The 24,986-nt window shown below is 31.7% G+C and overlaps 2 protein-coding genes across 14 annotated transcripts in view; one reads left to right on the plus strand and one right to left on the minus strand.

Annotated features, from left to right (window-relative positions):
• The window catches only part of mAChR-A (muscarinic Acetylcholine Receptor, A-type), a 114,699-nt gene that overhangs the window by 57,005 nt on the left and 32,708 nt on the right, over positions 1–24,986 (minus strand). For 11 of the 13 annotated variants that reach the window (XM_076370955.1, XM_076370954.1, XM_076370953.1 and 8 more), the window contains one exon: positions 1,418–1,543. The exons of the other annotated variants lie outside the window; for them this stretch is intronic. The gene's annotated coding sequence lies outside the window, so the exon portion shown is untranslated. The remainder of the gene's footprint in view (positions 1–1,417; positions 1,544–24,986) is intronic. 13 annotated transcript variants of the gene reach the window in all.
• Positions 15,920–16,605, plus strand: LOC143174929 (uncharacterized). Its single transcript, XM_076370957.1, is given in 2 exon segments — positions 15,920–16,445; positions 16,447–16,605. Coding segments are annotated over 2 exon segments (594 nt in total). The 5' UTR covers positions 15,920–16,010.

The following is a 24,986-nucleotide window of genomic DNA, read 5'->3' on the forward strand; positions in this document are numbered from 1 at the left end:
TTGAGTCCTCTTTGTAAGAGTTGTCAGAAATGATGATTTTACGTTTTCTGTTTGCGACAGATTGACATCCATTGACAGACAGTTTATCGATTTCCATTGAGTTTATCGCATTTATACTGTTATCGTATTCTTGCAATTTATTACACACGCTGTATTTATTTCTATTTCTAGTGATCTTAAATTTCAATTTTGCAGTTTATGTCATTTATAGTAGTATTTTTGACAACAGCAGATTTATGTAATTTAATTTACATTTAAATCTACTCTAAAAATTGCAGACGCGCAAGCATAGGCACTGTTCATTAAATCGTTTCGCATTAACACGTCTACTAGATGAAACTGCCAAATTTAAATGTGCAATAAAATAATTTTACGTTGATAAAATAATCTGATCTATAACAAAAAATAACAAAATGTAATTTATAATACATTTTCCAGTTTAAGAAATTTCCAGTGATTTTTACAATTTTTTACTCATATTGCAGCTGAATGTCTATTAATAAGAAATTTATGAAAAAGATGTTGATTCTGAGTTTCAACTATCAGTTTTTCACTGTTAAATCTGAACTGATCCGATTCGTCTCGGTCTACCTTACTGCTTTAATACTAAACTATCAGACAGATTAAAATGATCTATTCCTAATTTCTTCTTTTACTGTCATTAAGAAGACACAAGCGTATTTTAGAAAAATGATTAAGTGACCTGATGTGGTAATGTACGAACTAAAGTATAAGCCTCTGAAAATCTTAATAAATACACTCTTATAATATCTCTTGTAAAATAAAAGCAAGTCAACTTCACTGCTCGGTAGTTCTAGTGTTAAAACATTTTACATTCTTTGCTCCATTTAACTAAATTATAATACAAACAAAACATTTCTGTATCGATTGAAAATATTGCATATTTACACATTACATTCATGACAACATTAGAAAAATAAAGTCAGTCAGCAATGTTGAGGATGAAGCATTACATATACTTATATATCTATCCTGTGTGTTTAGAAAACAATTGTAACAATTCAAAAAATTCGACGATTTCAATCTCGAAAAAAGATACTTGGAATACTAAAACGGTAATAATGTTGATTAATTCAATAGCTTTGAGACATACTTTATTGTTGAAACATATTTTATCACTCAGAAACGTAACAATAACAGCATAGAGAAGAAAAGAAATAAATAGACTGTTCTAGGCTATTATTACACAATTGTTAGTTTACTATTTTTATTCAAATATACATGTATGTCAATGTAGCTGTAAATATGGCGTTCAAACTTCAATTCATACCTTTTTCACTAAAGAAATAAAGATCATTGTTGGTTAAATTACTGATGGAAAATTTTTGTGCGATAGTGTATGTATAACATGAAAAATACATATAAACGAATAAAGAAGAAAAAAAAGATTTATTACCAACTAAGGAATCCATATTAATATCCAAGGTACTGTTGCCATCATCGATGCAAATTTGTTCTAGAATGTGCATGCCATCATATACAGCGGAATGGGGAGAAGTCATTTTGAACATTTATGGAGTCCCTGTAACATTACAAACATTCCAGTTAAAAACAATATTTATAAACATACATGTATAAACCAGATTTTGTAATTGATGCTTTGGAATTACGATGAAATTCTATATATATATATATATTAAAGATTGAAGGTTACTTCGGTATGTACTGTAGTCTTATACATTGCCTTTCAACATTATTGTCTTTATATATCTTCTATTTATAAAATAATGAACAACATAATCAATATAACATAAATCTACGTAGTATCGTGTAGTTTAAAACTAATCTTTAAAACTTATATCAAGATATTTTGCGTTAGAAAAACCGAAAGGGATCACAGAAGAAAATGTTGGAGGAGGATGTAGTCATTCGGAAAAGTTTGATAAATCGAAGTGTAAGAAGGAGCTAAGGCAAATCTTGAAAAATGAGAAATTTATTTATGCTGATACTTCTTGGTGTCTAGTTATTATCCCTCATTTCATAATTACATGGCAAAATATTTACACATATGTTTGCTTGTGTATATTAATGGTCATCTTCTTTATGTATTATAATTGAACTATACATTATTTTTACCGAATGTCCAATAGCAGTTCCGAAACTGAAAGATATAACTATCGTAGATGTTATTTTTCATTCTATCCATGTCACGATGTATATAATAAATTTAATTTAGAACATGAGAAGACACAAACAAACAGATGTCGAGGAAATCTGCGTCGGTTTTATAATACGGATTCATAGAAAGTTGCACACTTTAATAATCGTTATAATTTTTCATGGACTTCCGAAGGTTGGATAAAAAACTGTTTGCAACAAAAATTAATTTGTTTTAGTAGATTATAAGCTGTGATAAAAAAAGTACCTGCAACAATTTTTTTTTTAAATTTAACATTGTCTTAACAGTACTATATATTTTTGTCTTCACCGTGTTGTAGCTGATGTTAACCCCTTGCCGTATAATATTGTATCAGACTTGTAGCGAAGATTTTAAATGGAATTCAACAAATATAAATGTCACTTAATTCTTTCAAGTCCGAATTGAACATTATTTTTCTGTTATTAATTGTAATGCTTCAGAGTAAACGTAGACGTTGAATAAGCGTAGAATTTGTTTCTTTTTCTAATGAATTATGAACAATAATATAGCTCTGTCGAGTGAAGTTGCGAAAGAAATTATAGTGCCAGAGGTTAAAGGGAATTCAATAATTCCTCAGTCTATAACCTTGTTACGATTTAGAATCTTGTTTGAGACTAATAAAAGAGTCCTTGCGATAAATGATTTTATTTGCACCAAATTGAACTTACAATTAGTTGTTATGCTCTATTAAACTGTATTTATGTCATACGACATTACTATTAATTACTACAATAGATGTTCAAAATGTAATCCATTGTCTCGTAAACACAATTCAAGGAAGTGAATTAGTGTTTATTACCGCTATAATGCTGTCACAAACTTCGTAATGTAACTTCACCAGCTTGAATTACGCTTATGAGCTACAATTTGAAAATTCGTTGCAGTAATTAATAATAATATTCAAATACGGTATTACAAATGGTGCCACTTAAGGTGGCTTTGACTTTTTATATAAAAATACTTTCGCAAAATTTGTTATGTTTTATAGTGGATGTTTACAGCCCACTAAGAACACACCAACATTTGTTCGAAATATTTTTTTGAAGACCATAAAAAATATGGTGACTGTAATGCGTACTGCATGTATTTGTATTTGACCATTGATCACATTTATATACTGTTTACTCTTCATATTTCATGTAATAAATATGAAAGTATATTTTACTATTATTACTATTATTGGGCGACTTGCAACTTTTTCAGCTGTTCGGAAATCGTAGTACTAAAATATCTCCACATATCTGAGTCATCAAAATTAACAAATTTGCGACAAGCATTTGTTTCAGTAGTAAGTTCCGCAGTTGCAATATTTTATTGAACACAATAATTCGTCTTTATAAAATGCAAATAAAATACAAGGAAATAATTTCGTCAATTTTGTACGCCTTACACAATGCGTTAGAATTTTAGATACTAACACACCTGAAAGAAATGCCATCTTTTTTACGCAAGACACAAAATGTCGAACGTCAGAGATATACGACACTGATCGCGAACGTGTTAACCTTCTTTTCGTCGGTGAAAATATCATTTTTCCATATTTTGATTCATGCCATACGTTTCTTCTTGTAAACATCATTTAATTGGTGATTATTCCTTATTTTCTTACGGTTTAAATAGATAATAGCTTTGTAAAACACATGGAAAAACGAATACAATATTTATTACGAGAAAAATGAACGGCAAATAGTTTGTAGACGTGATCAATAGACAAATGCAAGCACATGCAGTACGTATTGCAGGGAAATACTTCGTGTTAAAACAGGATAATGTCGCGGTCAACACTGCACATTTTGTGAAAAGCTATTTCTTGGAGAATCGCCAGAAAAGTCTCCCGACCGGAACATAATCGAAAATTGTTGGGACGAACCTGCAAGAGTAGTTTCTAAAAATAGTCGACAGTTGGAAAACATTACTAGTTTACAAATGTGTACTGTAGAAGAATGGAAAAAATAGAAGGCTTAACGTTTATTTAAATATTTAACAAAAAGAATGACAGCGGTTGTAAAAATCAGTGTAAGTACAAAATATTAATATAACAATATCTTCGATGGACATAAATGAACTTTCATTTTTGTACAATATGTTCTATCATTTTATTCGACTGCACTCTTGCCATATCCGTATTTTTGCAATAAAAAAATATTTATTTTCAGCTCAAACCTATATAGCAATACATCAAAACACTCGTTATTAAGTCAATAAAGGGTATTTTTTCTATTTTTATTTTTCATTTAAGAAAATTTTTCTTATTTACGCTATGCCCTATCTTTTTGTCCAGAAGTGATGTGATACCGGCTGATAACTATTGGCCAAGAAAATCATGCACCTGTGACAGCAGACATGAAAGTTAATTTCAGTTTACGAAAAAAAATATACACGAAATCATTCGTATATTTTTATATATATTTTATTTAAATACATACTTTTTATATATAATTTATTTCATTACACAATTTTACTATAACCTAAATAGTTCGAAAAAAAGATATCAAAAATGATTTCGAATTTTTCTGAATCAGATATGCCAAATATACGATGCAGTCATAATTTAATTACATATTACAGACAACACATGTAAATGTACATTTTCAAGAAAAACATTTATTGTATAATAAAATGAAGTTTAAATTTGGACACTAACGGTCAACGGTATGGTTAGATCACGACTAATCACGATAAAGAATTTTATCGTGATATAATCTGTTATTTCTATTTATTCGTTTAAGAAAAGAACAATGTTCTTGATGTATCATTTCTTCTTGAAAAAATTCTATTTATTTTTCGTTATACGTAACCCTTTTTACTCGCCAGTCATTCACAGTTGGTGATCAGAACAAATCCGATCAAAAGTGCCATTTTCTCTGATTGTCAGCAAACTATCAATAGATTTCGATCTCACTTGATTGTAATGCGAACAGTGAATACTTTCGCTCAGTTACATACCGTGTTATTATATTAGCCACGATCATGACCGATTATGACTTGCTCTGATCTGACCTAACCATTGACTAGTGGCGGCACGTTGACCACAAGTATAAATCAGGTCTTAGACTTAGGTCTTATCTTTAGACTTTAGACACTAAAGTTTAGACCGATCTTTTTTGGATGAATGCTAGTAGCTAAACAAATGTGAAATGTTCATACGAAACTTATATTTTAACAAGGCTTCATAAAAATCCTTGAAAAACCATGTTAAACCTTAACACGTTGAACGCCGCACGATTTCACAGAGGAAAATACGCCGAATGGAAAAAATATAATATTAAATCATTTGATCGAATTGCATTATTACTATTCCACGTTCATGTAGCTGAATGTCACTGTATTATGTAGCATTACTTATAATATAAAAATGTTTTCATATAATCGTCGTCTCATTGAGTGAATTATAGTAATTCGATTTGGTCGGGGGTCACCGGTGACCCTCATGGCATTCAACATGTTAAACTAAGGTTCTGTCCAGATTTGTTACTGCTTCTCGCTTTTATTTACAAGGGAACCTTTCAACCAACACACGCCGCACAATGCGGCCAATGGCTCGTTTTCTGGGCAAAATTCAATAACTTAAAGAGTATGATTGATAGAAAAAAATGTTTCAGACAAAAGTTGTAATATTATATTTTTTTACAATATGGAGATGTTATAAAGTTTTTTAAATGATTGGATATTTTAAGTTTCGATCCTAACGTTATATAAATAGAGAAAAGGAATTTATTGGCACAAAATTTTTATTTTTAACATGAAAATCATTTCATGTACCAGGGATTACTTAGCAACAGATTGATAATCTTTAATTTTCGTTGAGAATAGGCAAATTTGGGAGTTTTGTCCACAGGCGGCCGCACTGTGCGCCAATTTGTATGAAACTTCTGTGAGACATAGTTCTCAAGAAAATGTTTAATAAGTATTTTTTCTTATCAGCCAACGTCCACTTTGAACGAGTGAAAACACGAACGAAGAAAAAGAAAAAATGTTGAAAAAAATTACATATTTGGTGTAATGACAATAATCAATAAATGTGCAAACGAAATTATTCACACAAGTGTAAAATTACCAATAAAAATTTTATCGTGCATCAAGCAGAATCATCATAATTGCTGTAATAAGAACCGTATTTAGTGAGAACGAAAGAATAATAAGATAAAAAATACATAAAGAAATAAATAATAAACTTACCAGATTCAATCTAGTAATAGACTTGAAATTCAACTTCAGCATTCAACGAAAGATATTATGACAGAAAACAAATTAATTGTTTCAGTGCCGAACAACGATATATAGTTGCGTGTTACGATCATCATCATCATTACCGTCAAATTTTTCTTAAGAAATCTCATGTGAGATATTCCGCGAATTGAAAAAATTGTTTATGGGCTAAATTTTCTGATGAATTCCACGATGATTGATACCGTATATATGCTGTATATGCGTTGAATCGACAAGATAGAAATTCCACACGAGAGTTTAATATCAATTACTTGTGTTAGTAATAGTAAGCAAGTATCATACATTTCCGTTAACCAGGCAACTATAAAGGTTTATAATAATACTAGCATGTTCTTTCAGTGATGGTATGTTAGCTGTATAATATTAATAATTTTATTACAAATAATTGAAAACACAGTATTTATGCTTTACACTAGATTTCATACATCAAACTATAACCGCAAGTCGATTTTTCTTACTTGTAAATACAGTTTACAAACAAATAATTAACTTTTCCATTTATTTGGTAATGTGTTCTTTTTTGAATCTTGTAAATATTATTTTTATTATTATGTTTATACTGTTTTTCTCAAATCTTATTAAATTACATCAATTTGGTTTAGTATATTTCGCTTTCGATTCTTTCGGTCAGTATTAATAGAGTTAAGTCCACGTCTCTATTTTATATTAGACTTCTTTTACATCATTTGTTTCGTCATCGGAACAGGTATGAAGCTTCTGAAAAGTAGGGTGCTAAATATATAGGTGATTCTAAATTTAGAGATTTCAAATTTAAGAATCATCAAGAATCGATTATTGATAAATAGTAGCCATTTGGTTAAATTTTAGGAAGATTGTATGGAGATTTAAATATGGTCCTTAGATAAGATAAAATGAATTCATCAAAATTATTAGATAATTACAAAGGGCTTTTATACATTTGGAGACTACTCCTTTGAGAATTATGAGAAATGGTTCATTTAAAAATCAGATACCATTAATTTTACTTCGAACGACATTATGTCTAAAATGAAATGCTGTATAAGGGATTGAGTTCGATTAAACTCAATATCAGACCTTATTAGATTTCCTCTCAAAACTAGTAGCCGCACTGAAAGTCTAATCTTTTACTTTACTTTAAACTATTATATTTTATTACAGGCTGTGGTTAAATTCACGAGCATATTAGATCTAACCCTCTAAGGGAAAATTTATTTTATCTCAACCGGAAATAGTTTCGACAATTTTACTTACAAACCGTATTGCTAATCTACCTGTTTGCTTGATAGGGATATAACAAAGTTATCAATTTATTCTACTGATAGTTACTGTGAGTTACAGTGGTAAAGCTATTATAAACAAAGTTGGTAATGTTGCAAAATTCCTACCGAGGAACCGATTCTCGTGAAACCGATATATGTTGTGGAAATCGGTGTTTTAAATTACTCTTTCCTGTGACAAAAATATTTTTCTCTTTTAGTTTCCGCTATAATCTCAAAAATCTTTCACTACTACTATATTGAATTATTGTATATACTGCCCGTTGCATAAAAGAAGGCAAGAGGAACGGCACAGGGACAAGAGGGCTCTTTGGCTGTGTGCGTTGCATAATGCAACGGACTTAGCGTGTATAACCGTTTCGACGAATCGCACGTTAGATCCCAAAATGCACGAGGTAATGGGCAGGATTCCTTCAAATCTAATCATTCAGACCTGCATTCTTTCTTTTTGCCTTTTTTCGTGCAACGGAAGATACAGTTCACCGATCGTGAGTTAGCCGACTATTCACGAGCTAAAAAATCATAAGGGCAAAGGGACTCCTCCACTCACGATTTTCAGGCATCCCTAAATTTCATCAGTAGAAGGGTCCCCTCGCAGCTGTGACATTTTAGCTTCTAGGTAGTCGGCCAATTCATAATCTGCAGACGGTATATGACAGACGTGTCCAACTTACTCCCCTCACGCTAGTAACTCGAAAACAGCGTACCTCCACTACCTCTATTCAAGGAGCTGCCGAGACTGTATATGCAAGCAGTTCTATGTAGTGTTCACTACAAACAGGTAAAAGTAGGTATAAAGAGGGTAACTCTTCGTGAGGGGAGTGTCACTACGGTGCCCGCTGGCACCGATTTAAACACCCCTGGGACATGAACGTGTCTGTAAAATGGCCCTACAAGCATTGCTGCACACTCAACGCTTTGGTGCTCGATCTGTTCAAGTTTCACGCAGGTATATACTCTCCGTTATAAAAATTCTAGCCAATCGGGGTAGTTCCGTACAGTATTATATATATATAGAAATGAGTTTCACTTTAAATCAGGGGTGAAGAAACTGAGAGCTCGCGAGCTCTCTAGGACAGAGGTATCGAACTGCCTCCCTTCTAGCTAGATACTCCGATTAGCGATTCCTCTGTTATCTCTACTCTAGAAGCTGCCACTGTGTATGTGAGCAGTTCTATGTAGTGTTTAATGCAAACAGGTGAAAGTAGGTATGGAGAAGGTACCCCTTCGTGAGGGGAAAGTCACTATAGAGGTCGCGAGCTCTCAGTTTGATACCCTTGTCCTAGGTCTTTCCCATCGCAGCTTTGTCGACGAGAATTACCCTTTCTACAGCTGCTTTCACCTGTTTGTATTGAATACTAGATGGAGCTGTTCACGCATAGACGAATTCAGACGTATTAACCGATTACACACAAGCTACCCCCCAATTCGGTCCTTTTGGAAAACATAGTCGAACCTCTATGTCCCCAGAATTCCATAATTTTAAGAAGTTGCAGGAACGATAATATTCATTACATCTTACTTCATCGCATTCCGTTCTGCCTGCTTTCTTTATCGCGCCGCTTGGCCAACTATAACAACGTGTCATATCTGAGGTGTCGCTGTTGTTCCGTAACTATGGATTGGATTGAATGGAAGAGTCCCCTTGCTCCTGTGATTTTACAACTTGTTGGTAATCGGCCAATACGTCTGAGTTCGAGAATACACAATCTCAGCCGGCTTCTAAAGTAGAAGTAATAGGGGAACTGTTGATCGAGAGTCACTAGCTTAGAGGAAGGACAACATCTTTCATCGGTGAAAGGGATGAAGCCCGTTCTTTGTCCACGCCTTTTCTTTATAATTCCCAAAAATTCTCCCAGCGTAGATCCGACGGTTTTTACGACAACTAAAAAAGTTTGAGATTTTTGTAAGTAATTTTTCTCAACTTAAATTTAAATGGTCCATATGAAAATATAAAATTTTGGGGAATTATGAAGTAAAATCTCTTTTATCTACGTAAAATTCATGTATGAAACAACGTACGAAACTACCGCGTTTAACTGGAACTGTTGGAACTTTTGTCAAGGAGAGCGCTCAGATATGTGAAACTCGAGAAGTCGCCATAGAGTAACGACTAAGAGACTATACTTGTAACTGCCTCACAGCATGCTCGTGTATAAAGAATACGATGTGTAGTAGCAAAAGTTTTTCACGATTATCTCAGAAACTATAAGCTTGTTAAACTTTTAACAGAGGAAAAAGTTGTTTTAAGTGTGTATTTCTACAACATTTGTCAATCTCATAAAAATCGGTGGTAGAGCGAGAACCTCGCAGCATTATTTTCAACATTTAAACTACGATTAGACTGAACAGAAATAAAGTTAGAAAATCAGAATTTTGCACGCATGTTTATTTATATCGCATGAGTATATAGTACAGTTTGTACAGACTATACTACAATTACATTAACAGTCCACATCCACATAACAAACTATACTTAGATGTAAGCACTGTCTACAGTCGGCATGTTATTACATAAAAGCAAGCGTAATAGTCCATCTTATATGGCTAATATAATATCTCAATAACAAAGGAACCGATTTATTTGAAATTTTACTGAAATACATGTATAGCAGGCTTGTCCAACCAGTGGGCTAAGATGATTGTGAATGCGGCCCAACAGAAAATCATAAGCTTGGAAGCTTTATGAGATTGTGACTAAAAGACCTATTAACAATATACTAGGATGTCTTACAACACAATTAAAAAATCGTCGAAAACTAACTATGAAAATGAGATTTTCCATATGAAACTATTACAAACAGAGGATTAACTTAATACAAGTTGGACCAGTACTGACAGGGGGAAATTAACGTGAAAATGGCTCACACGAAAAATGAATACAGAAAAGGCGCCGCCTTCCGTGAAAAAACTAGCCTCACCTGTACCAATCTTTATTATATAAATAAATCTTTTCTGGATGCACAGTAGCAGTAGTAAAGCCTACGCTTTTACTTTACGTATTTTACATTGTGTAATTCTTTCCATGCGCGCTTTTTTCCTATGCATTTTTGTGCATGCGCACATTTGTCGTATGCACTTTGTTCCTATCCGTTTTTTTCTAGTTAACTACTAATTTATGCGCAACCCATGACAACCCGCCTTTTTCCAATGAAACCCAAAAAAGCTAAAAAGTTGAACACCCTTGACGTCTGAGTTGGGTACTGTTCGCCTCTTTCAAGCATAGTAGCGACCTAAGGTTTAAAAGTGCACAGGGGCAAGGGGAGTTGAACGTACGCTCCATCTCAGTTCTTTTAGGAAATATAGTAATGTTTCAAAACGAAATCCAACGCCAATGTTCGTATATCTCACTTCACCGCATCCTGTTTCGCTTGCGTTCTTTGTTGCGTGACTCAGCCAATAAGAAAGCGCAGTGAGTGGGCGTCTCCCCTTGCCCTTGTGCACTCTGAAACATGCGGTCGGTACTATACTCGAAAAAATCGAACAATATGTACAGTGTGTTACTCACGTGAGCTAAGTCGGCCTGTGATTCAAAAGTGAAGAGGGGCAAGAGGACTCGGCCAGTAAGAAAGACGTGCCGAAACTAATTCCGCCATCACTATCGGGCCCAGCGCCGCGAGTGGACGTCACTCCTTGCCTCTCTTCACTTTTGAGCCACAGGTCGGTTGGGCTCACATCAGTAACGCACAACGAGACGTTTTTCTTCCAAAATTACTAATGACGTTTTGTTCACATCGATAATCTTGTTTCATTACATACACTACATTGTTTTGAAATGTATCACTATATACAAAATTATTATTAGTGTACATATCTGCGTAAAACAGGTGAACACAAAATTCTTCGCTCAAGACTTAGACAAATCTAAAAATTAATTTCTAACGCAAGAAGTTAATCTGTCTAGCTTCATGGAATTTTTCATTTCTTTCCAAACAGCATTATTTAAACCAGGGATTTGAAAACAGTTATGATATTGGTTTCGGTTCTTGAAACAGTTATGAAAAACCGAAATATATCACAACTGTTACTCAATATATCGGTTCTGAGCTATATTAATAGTAAGAAATAGTTCTATAACTGTTATTTTTCGGCTCTTCATTTCGATTCTTCATAACTGCTTCAAAAAGCAAAAAATAGTAGTTACAGAACCGTTTCAGAACTGATATAATATTGTAGTATAGCACCGAATAATAGTTATGACTTATTTCGGTTCTTCATAACTGTTTCAGTCGGAGCCGATATTAAATAGTTGTTTTCAGAACATTTTCAAAATATTAAATTTTCTTAAATATTAAAGAATAAATAAATATTGAAGACAGTTTCATGTTGAAATCTCTGCTGGGCCAAATTAGCAAAAGTAGCTGTTATTTAGAGTGTTGTTGAATTTACTACTCATGATACACGATTGTACTGTGGGGATTTCTGAATTTGTAGCATATTTGACTTTACGAAACACAATAAGATATACGTTGAAATAACACTTTTAGAATTTTTATAATACAATCGTTTGATATTCACTTTTTTTTGCTCAGTTTTTAGCCACAGTTTACCCCCATTTACGAGAGTTAGCTTCACAACGTGAGTCTTTGTAGTACAAAGCAAGATAAATAAAATGAAGATACACCCTTGATGGGGCACTCAACTAACGATCTTATCGTCCCATCTCACTTTACCTCGTAACACGTTCGAAGCCTAGGGAATATGAGGGAAAGAACACACGGTAATTCCCAGAATTCCCCTCGAATATTATTCGCGAGAAAATCTTGCACACATTAAGCTGTGAACTGTGAAATTTAGATTCGAAGATCTCTTATTATACGCGCAATAAAATCAAGCAATGAAGTGTATATTCGTCAAATGCAGGACAAATACACTATAATATATTCTGATAAAAAACTAAAGCAATGCAAAGAAGAATTACATGTTTATCTGAAAAAATGAATACTTGATTGTTGAAAGAATTAGTATCATTTTGAGTTTCAAGATGACGTATATACTCATCGAACGCGGTTAACTGGTTAAGTAGGCATCGCGGTACTTCTAAAATCTTAAAATCCTTTATAAAAACATAGTTTTGCGTTTAAAAATATAAAAGAGAAATGAAATTTATTTTTAAACACTGAAGACTGCATAAAGATATTTTACCAAACCAGTTACTTTTCTGCAAATCCTCAGTACTTGATGTAAGTACTAATAATTGTAATTGCAACACCAAACTTATCAAAACGCGCAGTTTATTTGCTAAGTGTATTGAACTAACTTAAATGAAATTTTGAAACTTGTAAACACACGTGACAAATGTTTTATGAATATCTTAGACCTGAAGAAACGTCGTTCTCGTGCGAAGTTATAAATTTTGCTGGGATTTTATTAATATATGACATAGTTTTTATAAACTACATTATGAATCTAGGTTGCATTTACTTACAGAAATAAAATTATTAAGTCTAATAAAAATTACAAAAATTTTTAAATTATAAAAAATTAGCTCTGTTCCTTTTGGTACATCTAATATATAAACCTTTACATTTTGTTGTGCAATCTATGATGAATATATTTCTCTTTCACTCTTAGTTTTCTTATTAGAAGGATGGTACGAAAAAAACCTATACGAAGAAGACATTCAAAACATTCTGAAAATAATATAAAGATCGTTAGTTTTAAAAATTGCAGCGGTTCTAAAAGAAAGTCGAAAAATTATTATGAAATCATTAAAAAATTTTTGAAAATTCTAAATTTGCTCATGAAAATTTAACGTATTGATCTCGAAAAGCGAGATATCTCGTTTTGTATTAAAAATGCCTCACTAGTGGAAGAAAGGATGTCTTGTTACTGTTTCACTTTCAGAAATTGTAAATTCATATGTTTTTTCTTTACTCCCACTATCAATCAAACGTATAATTATTCGTAAAGAAAAACTAATAGTTTTACTGTAAATCGCAAGGTACTCGATAATTGAAAAATACCCGACGTCAGTGTGTTAATAATAGCAAACACGTACTACTTTTTTATTCAAGAGTATATGCACGTGCAGCATGTGATGATCAATGGGGATAATCTATAAATTTTTCCAAACGAGTTCATTTGCCGTCAAGGGTAGTGCAAGCGAAATCATCCACATCATTCATGGCAAGTGCAACCATGTGAATAAGAAGGGGCTAATAACTGCTACCTCAGTGACATCGCATTAAGTTACATCGGCCGTTAAAGTGGTAAAGCGTTAAGAAATCGCTGAAATCCTCGCCTTACCTGCGTTTAACCTAATTCGCGCAATTTTATTTTTTAACTCGGAAATTTCGATTTGAAAAGCTTTGCAGAGTAGTAAAGGCTTTAAAAAAGTACGCAAAACATGTTTTCCTGCTATTTTTTATTTCTTTGGTAGATTTTTCATTTTTAACACAATAACAGCTGTGCGGCTGTTATATTTTATTTTTTATTATTTCCGGGTGATCGGTTCTTTGGAAACGAGGTCACTTTTATGAAAAGCGCACGAATTTACCTTCCTTCTTGAAAGAGATTTACATTTTTTATTTTATGCCTAACCAACACGTATGTATATATACAATCAATGGAAAAAGTATTCAAACATAGATCTGTCTATCATGCTTTCTATTTTAAAGGTAGAGAACAAAACCCATGTACTATGACGTGGAGGAGTATACCTTCTGATTTAAGCTATTGATATTCTGATAGAGGATAATCCATGAATACAAGTAACGTTAAATTATTCAAAGAGTTGTCAGCTTTTGTCTGCCATAAGTTTGTAATTCTAGTCATATAACATGGTTTATTATTAAATGGCATGCCTACACGTCAATAGCTTTACATTAGTTCTCCTTATTCAGGCTATAAATAATTTTCCGATATTGTTTCATCCTCGCACGCGTAAGCGCCTATAAACTGTGCTAAGCGATAGTTCTCTTCATTTTATAAATATCATCCTGGGAGAGGATTAGCTACGGCTCATAGAAAACGCTGCATAATAATATCATTGATGACCTGATTCGAATCCCTCTTTTTCTATATGTTGGTTACGCTATATAAAATACCATGTTATGTGTCACATATAACAATACAAATCAACATACAACATAACATATAGCAGTTATATGAAGATATACTGGAAAACAAGAAAAAAAACATTATCATTCCTTCGAGATTTGAGAAACTAATTATCGTGTGTAAGCAAAATTTTAAGGATTCGTTTCGAAACCTGCTTTGAAGTTCTCTGTCATTAATTAATAATACGGAACATATGATGATATACAGTAATTAATACCATTAAAGTGTATTTTGCGTTAACAAAAGAATTCTTCTAGTTCTTGTCACAGTTTTGATATCCATTAAGTGATTGAATTGTTGTGGTAATTAATGTATTTTAAGTGAAATACGAATGTGTCTTATTTCGTTAATTTTATTTTGTTAATCATATTTAACTACTGGTAAAATTCAATATATTTTGTCGAAAGTTGTTTATTAATACCTCAAAAGCTAATAATTATTCGATACAATTATACAATTTTATATTTAAGATCGTTTCATTATTTGCTCTATCTACTATCTGCTTTCAAAATTTCGTTTCATTATACATAACGGTTGGATTATACCGTGTTACATCCAGATAAAGTTATCTAAGGTAAATAATTTAACTAATAATTAGACTTTCAGTTTTGTTTACTACTATCATAAAAGATAATACGAATATAATATAATAAAATGTGCATTCTGTTTCTCATTAGTGCTTTTGTTTATTATTTTATATATAAAAACATTTCCTACCAATTAAAAACTCTATTCTTGGAGGCAACAATCACTGAAATGTTATAAATAAAATTAATGAAAATGTTACTACTGATAAAATAAATGATAATTGCGCATTAACAGTTAAGAATATTTTAAACCTTTTACGTTCCTTGAACAAGGATGCAGTCGGATAAAAAAGTAACATAGGCAGTGGACTGCTTAAGGGGGGAAATACCTTTAGAACCTTAAAAAATCGCACTATTTTTTTTCTATAGGATGTTAGTATACCGTCTTAAGAGTATGGTGCCAAAGTTTTAAAACGAAATTCGGAGCCCTTCTGATGCTATCGGGACTCATAGGCGGTAGCCCACCGCAGGTATATATTCACGCGCTAGAAGCGGAGGACCCGCCTTTCATAATTCCCTCCTTTCAATCATTGTAAACATGTTACTTTCATTGTTTGCGTTATACAAGAAAAATTATCATACAGCCGGCTTCGAAATATTAAAAAAACAAAAAACCTCGGTGGAAAAGGCAAGCTGACTGATGCGCTTATCAGGAAACTCACCGCATACTATGGCTTAGCCATACGAAGAAATATTCATAGTGTGGAAAATATGAAGAAAGCCATAATGGCCTCGTATTATCACTTATGCTCCACCAAAGAAAATCCAAGGCACGAATACTGCCCGGTAGGAAATGACAGCTGGTGCAGGTGGCAGGAAGCTCTAGCTACAGGAGCAAATTTGGACCTTATAGAACATCCTGCACCACTGCATCCAGACGTGCAGAAGCACATCCTACCAATTTACGAAGATTTATCTGAAGAGAATCTACTTGAGAGGTGCTTGGGCGGACATACTCAGAACAATAACGAGAGTTTCAACTCAACTGTTTGGCGGTTCGGTCCAAAGCACCTGCACTCAGGAATAAAAATTATTGAAATTGCAGCATATTTGGCAGCTGGCTTATTTAACGAAGGACATGCTTCAGTTTTAAGAACTATGAGTGCTTTGAATACCGTAATTGGAAAACAAGCAAAAACATACATACGCCGACAAAATCGACGAACAGAGAGTAATTCGACAGGAGCGACGCACCTCATTAACTACCAAAGAGGCTCGAAAAGCAAGAAGAGAGCAACGTATGGAGGAAAATCAGCTCTATGAGGAAACAGAAAGAATATTGTACGGCGCAGGAATCGCAGACTAGCTGCTAAGTCATTGAAATTATTGAGTTGTCACTTATCGAAACTTTGAACGTGTTTATCTCAAAACTACATTTTCGAAATCGATGGTACCAATAACTCAAAAACTACTCAATCAATCTTGCTGAAATTTTGCACACATATCTATAACAATACTGTCTTCTATATGAACCTAAATATATGAAATAAATTGTAAATAAAAGTACCTTTTTGGTGCAAAATATAGCGAAAATTTCATGTAAAATTCGAAGTTTCTGTTTAAAAGCGTGCCATTTTTTCAATTTTCAATATTTTTCACTTTTTTTAGGTTCACCTACGAACTGTAAATGTTAGTTATCGAAATATGTCTTGCTGGTTTGTTTCAAATCAATGTAGCCAATGCTAGAGCTTACACCACTTAATAAGTCGCACCACAACCTTCCCGAAAAACAGGGACATAACTCCGCCATTTTTAAATATTTTGAAAAACAAAAAATGCGTTGTAATAGAGAAAGAATATAATAAATGGTAACCAAAGTTTCAAAAATGTAAAACAATCCTTTCCTTTACAAAAAAAATTCATTCAATACCTATAGTTTTACTTCATTGTGATATATTTAAACTCTTTCTGTTATACAGGGTAATTCACGCAATTGTTACAAGCCGTATTTTTCTTTTGCTTGCAGTTACAAAAAAAATATGGCAAAACAAAAATAAATAGTGCAATATACTGCATATATTCACAGTTACAGATTTTTCATACAAGTACTTACAAAACTAACGTTATTTTTTAAAATGAGAATCTATCTCTTTCTTTATATGAATCGAATCCTCTTTATTGTATGTAAAACTACTAGGGTAATATGATTAAGAAATGTTTATTTTAAACTATTGTATTTGTTATTTGTGATGTATTTATAAAATTATTCATTTCCGCGAAAAAGACCATGATTTTCAGCTATAGCTTCACCAACGTATCCCGACAATCACAAATTGAACTAAATATTTTATTGCTCGGATACTATATTGCAGCTAAGGTATAAGCTAAGCAACCCTCAAAATCGAAAGTACAAAACCTATTCTAAAGAAATATCTTAGAAACTGTTAAGAACAAAAGAACTGTATGAACTAACGAATTTTGTACTGTTGAATGAAAAATCTAATAGTGTAAACTTCACAAAAAGTTTATGTATTTCTAAATATATAAAAAAATATGTTTTTGTTCATTTCTGTAATGAAATATTATTTTACTTTCTTACATATTTATATACAGGAACAATATATATTCACATACAAAATATGAACGAATCGAAATTTTAATGTTTACACAAGTAAAAAGGTTACATTAGATGAAATTTTGTCGTATTTCGTACATGACCGAGTATGTGAATACATGTAACTATGTAATGTACATAAATTGTGGTAAATTGTTCATATTTACGATTATTCAGTATTTCTTTACAATACGGAGCTTGTACCTTTCAATTAAATCTGTAATATTTGTTACCTACTTTATTAAAAATTTCTATTTTATGTATATAATAAATGTAAGTGTAAATTAAAATATTTATAATACTAGCGGAATTAATATTCCCGACAATAAATCGAAACTATTATGCCTTTATTTAACATAAACTTGTAGAAATTAAAAATAGATCCAGGGAATTAAAAAGGTTTCTTCATGTAAGTAATTAAAGAAAGTTAAAAATGACACAGAAATAATGAAAGAAAGCTAAAACAATTCAAATATAAAATTCAATTGTTGGAAGTAATGTTAAACTATTTTAATTTACAAGTTGATCTGACAAATAGAAGCTTCTTTATTATATAGTTTTATTATTACTTAAACGTCCTTTCCAATTGTAATAACCAATGTACGACTTCTACACCCCTTAAGTTCTACTGGAAATTTGTACACATTTACTAAAAATGCCAGTTGATTTTAAGCAAAAATTATGATTGCAGAAAAAGGATTTATATTTCGGTTAATTTCGAATAGAAGTAAATTAAATTTTTGCATAAGACTAATTACATAAAATTACATAAAAGTAGGTATGTGTGCATTAGCTTTTGACGTCATTTTTATGAGGTAAAGTTGATTTTTTTATGAATTACCTATAGCACTTAAAAAATCAAGAAGCGGTATACCGGTCTTTACTTTTCACAAATGTATGGAGGAGTGACAGATCGCTCTTTGGCACTCAAAGGATTAATAATCTATTTTTATCAGAGGCAAGACGTAAAAATTACAAAATGACTCGTCTGTAACAATCGAAGAACGTGGAAACTCGCAGTAAAATCGGTAGCTTTTTTTTCATTTCAGCACAATTCTTTCAATGTTTTATTTCTACAGCCTCCAATATAAAATAAATCTTTTCAGAGCTATTCTACTTCAGTAAGTTTATATTTTTAATAAAGGATTCTAGGTATTTAATTTATCCAACAGGGTCAAGACAGTTTGTCAAAGATCTCTCGTGTGAAAAGGCTGCTTTTCGTAGATTTTTAAAATACGATTAAATTAAATAACAATAAACTTAGAAAAAAGAATTTTTCGTACATGTGTATGGATATTAACAAAGTTATTAAATGTTAAGTGTAATATTTCGTTTTATATACCTGTTACAATTTACTTTGTTATATTAGTCCAAAGAATACAAGTACAAGATAATCTTAACCCTTTGCACTCGGAAGCTTTTCACTAGAAACATTCGACATTTTCCGATGAGACATATACGACACCATTTGAAACGGACTAATTAAAAAACATACGTAACTTAAGAAACAAAGTCATTTTATAAAAATATTTCACATATTGATGCATTATACAAAACTTAATATTGTATATAACACTTTGTAATTTTGTTATATCAAATCAAATGGTAACTAAGAGTCACCTCTCGAGTGCAAAGGGTTAATCTATATGAATGTGGTTATCGACCATACTATAATGAAGCATCAAAATGTTTGAAATTTGTGTTTGAATTTTGTCATGAAAACTTTATATTTATTGTTTAATTTAAAAAACAGTTGTAAATATTTACATAATTTTACTACGTTTCGTAGAAGCACATCTACTTCACATGTACGTAAAATTCCAAATAAACGAGTCACTCATTAAGATAAGATGACAACTATCCAAAATTAAATATTACACTTAATATTTAATAATTTTGTTAATATGCTCAAAAATTGTATACAAGTTGTACTGTGTTCTTTTGAGACATAAGAAAACATACCTGTAAAATTTAGAATTCCTAGCGTCATTCTTTATTAATTTAATCGTAATTTACAAGTCGCTAAAGAAACGGCGTCTTGAAACGGGAATTTACCTTCTTAAGTTCTACCTACTGTGCATTTATGCCAAGTTGGTAGCGGAACAGCATAAAGGTAAGAGGGATGCCGTGCTCACTTCGGTTGTCTCCCCCTTTCACTAGGGCTATTAGACTTTAAACAGTGGTGGGGCTATGAGACACCAATTAGACCCATGTCATACTTATAGAATTATGGCAAGCAGACAGTAGCCAGGAGGAACCTAATTGTTAATAAGGAGAATTAATTGAAAGAAAAAAGACGTTAATTAGAAGCACACTCCTCTATCTAATTCACCTGTCATCAATAGATTATATCTTTCGTCCATTATTTCAATTTATCATATTAAGTGTAGTCAATAAGCCATACGCATTCTTATACTTCATCGTATGTAAAATATAAGAAAATTTCGCATAACAAACAAATTTCGTTTATTGTCACGAAAACTAAGAAAAATGCATTGTTTGTTAAAATATAAATTAAACAAATCAACCTTTGTTTCGTTTCTATAATCAAATTCAGCAATCCCTGGCAAATTTTGCTTTATATAAGTCTCTTATCCTTAGTAGTTTCTGAGGTAGTCATCAGAATCTGTTTCGTATTATCATCTGGATTATTGAAACAGGTTATTCAGTGTTTTGTATATCTGTAATCAATTTTGGCGTCGTAAAGGTACTATTTACGAAAAATGACAAAAATAGTTCCCAACATAAAATCAGTTATATTCTTAGTTGCAAGGAACGTTGCTAAAAAAATAATGCTATGTTAGTAACAATATATTACCGTTAAATATAAATGAAAATTTAGTTTACTTTATTGAATAAGTTCAGAGATAAAAATTACATGAATTTGTTTGAACTTTCCTTTATTCAATTTGCAACTGGTGTAATATACCTCCTGAATCATCTGCTAAAATATAACTGTATAATACGAATCTCTGTGACTACATAACTAATAGTGACTGAATTTAAATAATATTTGTATTCTCACTTTTCAGTGATTTAGCTTTGGCATAAAATATTGGATAGGTTTTAAAATATGAACAAAAAAAGAAGTTATACGGGGTTATACTAAGCATTGTCCATGAATGTTTAAAAATTTATATCGTGTTTGTTTTTTTAAAAGCTCAAATTTTGTACTTACACTATTTTTCTCTGTATTATTTTTAAAAATATTTCACACCTTTGGGGCATATTTTCACTGTGCAAACACGAATATAGACAACTATAAAATATAGTTTCATCTCGAATATTTCATGATCTTTTATAAATTGTATCAACTTTCATCGTAGTCCGCATGTTGGATTTGAATGATACATATCCCTCATACTCGCGGTTTATCTATTGTTAGTATTCCTGGCAAAAGCGGCTCGTACATACATATGTAGGCACTGCGGAACTGCCGCACGCTGAATTGTTCTTGATATGTAAATATATTTATTAATTTTATCAATAATAACGGAGAGAGAAAAAAGCGCACAATGTAAAATACGCACGGTGTATAATCTGCACGTATAAGAAATACGAAATATTTATTGAATTATTGCAGAAAAATACTTATTTTTTGTAAAACAAATTATTTATTGTAAATTTGCAACTCTTTGTAAATATAATAATTTATCTCCTATTATCCGTCTGCGCTTATCTCTTTATGTTTTTTTCATGTAACTCAATAATAAATAATATCGTTTTATGTATAATTCTTTTTAATCTTATCATCATTTTGATATTTTATCCATACGTGTATATTTACAATGTGTATGTTGAAAGTTGCTGCCATTGATTTCTGGGTTTCTCGTGGCATAAACACTGTTATTATAATAAATGTTTATTTAAAAAGTTTCATTAGATCTTCTCATAATTAATACTTCTTCTTTAATTATCACAATCCAAATTTTGTTATCAAATGTATACTACACTATTCCACAATGTATTCCACTATTCCATAATAGTTAATTTGGCACAAGGGTAAGAAGTGTCTTTCTAGTTTAGAGTTTTATAGTTCTCGTTGGTTAAATATAACCATGTTAACGAACAGTGAATTAGTGATCGAAAATATCAGAAATTAAGAAGTACACCCAACAGAACATTGGGCGAGAAAAAATGTAAACTAATCAGTCGCCCGAATTCCTTAACCTAGTCATCAAGTGATTTCCATAAACGAACCGAAGTACTGACTGACACGATGGTAGCATGACGTTGGAATGTCGGATCTAGAATGCTGCTGAATTCCACAATTTTCAGATACTTACATATATGCTAGGCATCTATAGAAGGCAATGTGAACAGACAGGATGATCAATCTTTCGGATGGACTCTGAGTGGAGCGATTCAAGGATTGGAGATACAGTTAATCGATTTAAACAGTTAACTGTGGAATTTAGTTTGAAAAATCTCTCATTATGCGCGCAATAAAATCAAATAATAAAGTGTATACTCGTTAAACCCAGGGCGAATGTACGTGTGACATATTCTAACGAAAAACTAAAGCAAAACGAAGAAGAATTACACATTTACCTGAAAAAATAAATAACTTATGGTTGAAAAAATTACTAACATTTTGTATTGTAAGATGATGTATATACTCGTCGAACGCAGTTAATACATTGCGTACCGGAAATGGGAAATCTCGTTTTTATTTAAACCTACCTTTGTAACTTTGTTAACTACCACACCATTGAAAAAAATATTAAATTATATTAGAACTGATTACTTGTTTAATACTTATAAAATAATAATAAGATATTTGAATATTTTGCATATAGTGATACATTACGACCTTATAAGTTGATCTCATTGAAAAATCAGCCAGTTTTCTAAGAATTAACTGGTACGCAATGTGTTGGCTGGTTAATATTTGGGCACAATAGTAAATACTTGTGGAATTATTGCTCTATATACTTACTTGAAACTTAGTTATAGAATTTCCGTGATGGGTTAAAGCACATATTCTAATTTACAGATGTATGAAATTAATTATTTCAACTTTTATTGGTGTATATAAAAATAAATTGTAAACGAAATTAAATTAAATTCCGGGGTCAAAAAGTATTCGGACACGTAACATTACATGACAATTTTTTTATTATATAGACACAAGTATAAATAAAAATAACAATAATTTTAATACTTTATTGGGTGTCCAATTCGTTTAACTACATGTCGCAAACATGAGGACATATTTCAAAAGATTTTAATTAAATAATTTTGAATGATAGACGACCATTCTTCTACTTCGTTCAAACGTAACTTTAATTCTTCACTGCTAGAAATATGGATATTCGTGACAATTTATAATTTTATCAGGACAGTGAACTGAAACATAAAGCGTAAACGTCGCACAAAAATGTTGCACCCTCCTCCACAATTATCGGATCCGAATTCAAGAGAGAATTTAAGGGTTCCATTGGATCGTAATATTCAAAAAATATCCGTAAGGACAAAAGAAGAATTAAAATTATGTTTAACAGAAGAGTGGTCATCTGTAATTCAAAATTATTTAATTAAAATCATTTCAAATATCCGATCACGCTTTTAGCATGTAGTTAAACGAATCTGACACCCAATAAAGTATTAAAATTATTGTTATTTTTAAGCGTTATTTTTATTTGTACATGTGCCTATATAATAAAACAAAAAGTTGTAATGTTATTTACGCGTCATCTACGTATCTGAATGTTTTTTCAACCTTGAAATTTAATCTAATTTCGTTTTCAATTTGTCTATGCATTTAACAATAAAAGCTGAAGTAATTAATTTCATACATCTATAAATTAAAGTATATGCTTGAATACGTTGAATGCCATGGGGTCACCGGTACCCCCAAACAAATCGAATCACTATAGTTCACTCAATTAAACGATGATCATTTGAAAACATTTTTATATTATAAATAATACTACCTAATGCGGTGACATTCAGCCAGATGAACGTGCAAGAATAATAATGCAGTTCAATCAAATAATTTAATATTATATTTTTTCATTTTGTGTACTTTGCTCTATGAAATCGTACGACATTCAACGTGTTAACCCATCACGGACCAAAAATTCCATAACTATGTTTCGAGCAAGTATATAAACCAATAATTTTACAAGCACCATGGTATCCAAACATTAAATCAAGTACTTACATAGTTGTTCCTAAATCTGCAGTGAGTCTATCGGAAACAACGAATCACTGTGCGTACATGCAGATCATAGATAATATTGGTCATCCAACGGATTAGCGTGTGTTATGTGTGTCTAATATCTGTTTAATACGTGAATTTAGTGTGCGTGTGTTTAATTTGTACGTTTAATACGCGTATATTGTACTCGAGATTATTCTAATGTCGACAGCACGTGTTTCATTCAAATTGAATAAAATCACGAAGAAAAATCGTATATCAAGTTTTAATAGGCCATTATAAAGGGAAGACTTCAATATTCAAAACCATGGTGGATTCAGTTCTGAAAACAATTTTTTAATGTTCACAGAAATGTTTAAATTCTTAAAGCTTTGGAAACGAGAAAGTATATTTAGTTTACTTCCCGTTGTACGAAGTAAAAGCATTGTAGGAAAATATTGCTTACGGGATGCGAAAATAGAAACTCCGCGCTTTATAATGAGCTGAGACGGAATGTTATGCGACGTTTTCTGTAAAAGTTACAGGAGCTCAAAGATCAAACATTTTTCGATTTTAACGATCTTTTAATTTTATAAAGCAGAGTCGGTATTTGCATTTAATACTAAAATGTTTGTATCTATTCTTTTAAACAAAAGCCAGACGTTTCTTTATGTTTTTCCTATGAACAAAGTTTGACAATTATCTATGCCGTGTTATATCATTTTTATTCGCGACATTTCGAAAGTTCTGCGGTATTGTGCCAAAATAACTTCTTAACAGTTTTTTAAACAAACTTTTTGGTGGATGTACTTCTGAATCATAGTTTCGATAATCTATTGTTTTTTCACAATAGTCTGCAACAACCTTCGAGCTCGTAACAAAGTTTCTCTTGTTTTTGATAGATTTCTTCAAAACCACTTCTTAGAAGGGTGACCTATATAGTGCGGTTGTGTACATTCCTCGGTCCTAATTGTAAGTGACATGTTAACCG

The sequence above is a fragment of the Nomia melanderi genome, chromosome 9 (genome assembly GCF_051020985.1).
Source record: "Nomia melanderi isolate GNS246 chromosome 9, iyNomMela1, whole genome shotgun sequence".
Classification (NCBI taxonomy): Eukaryota; Metazoa; Arthropoda; class Insecta; order Hymenoptera; family Halictidae; genus Nomia; species Nomia melanderi.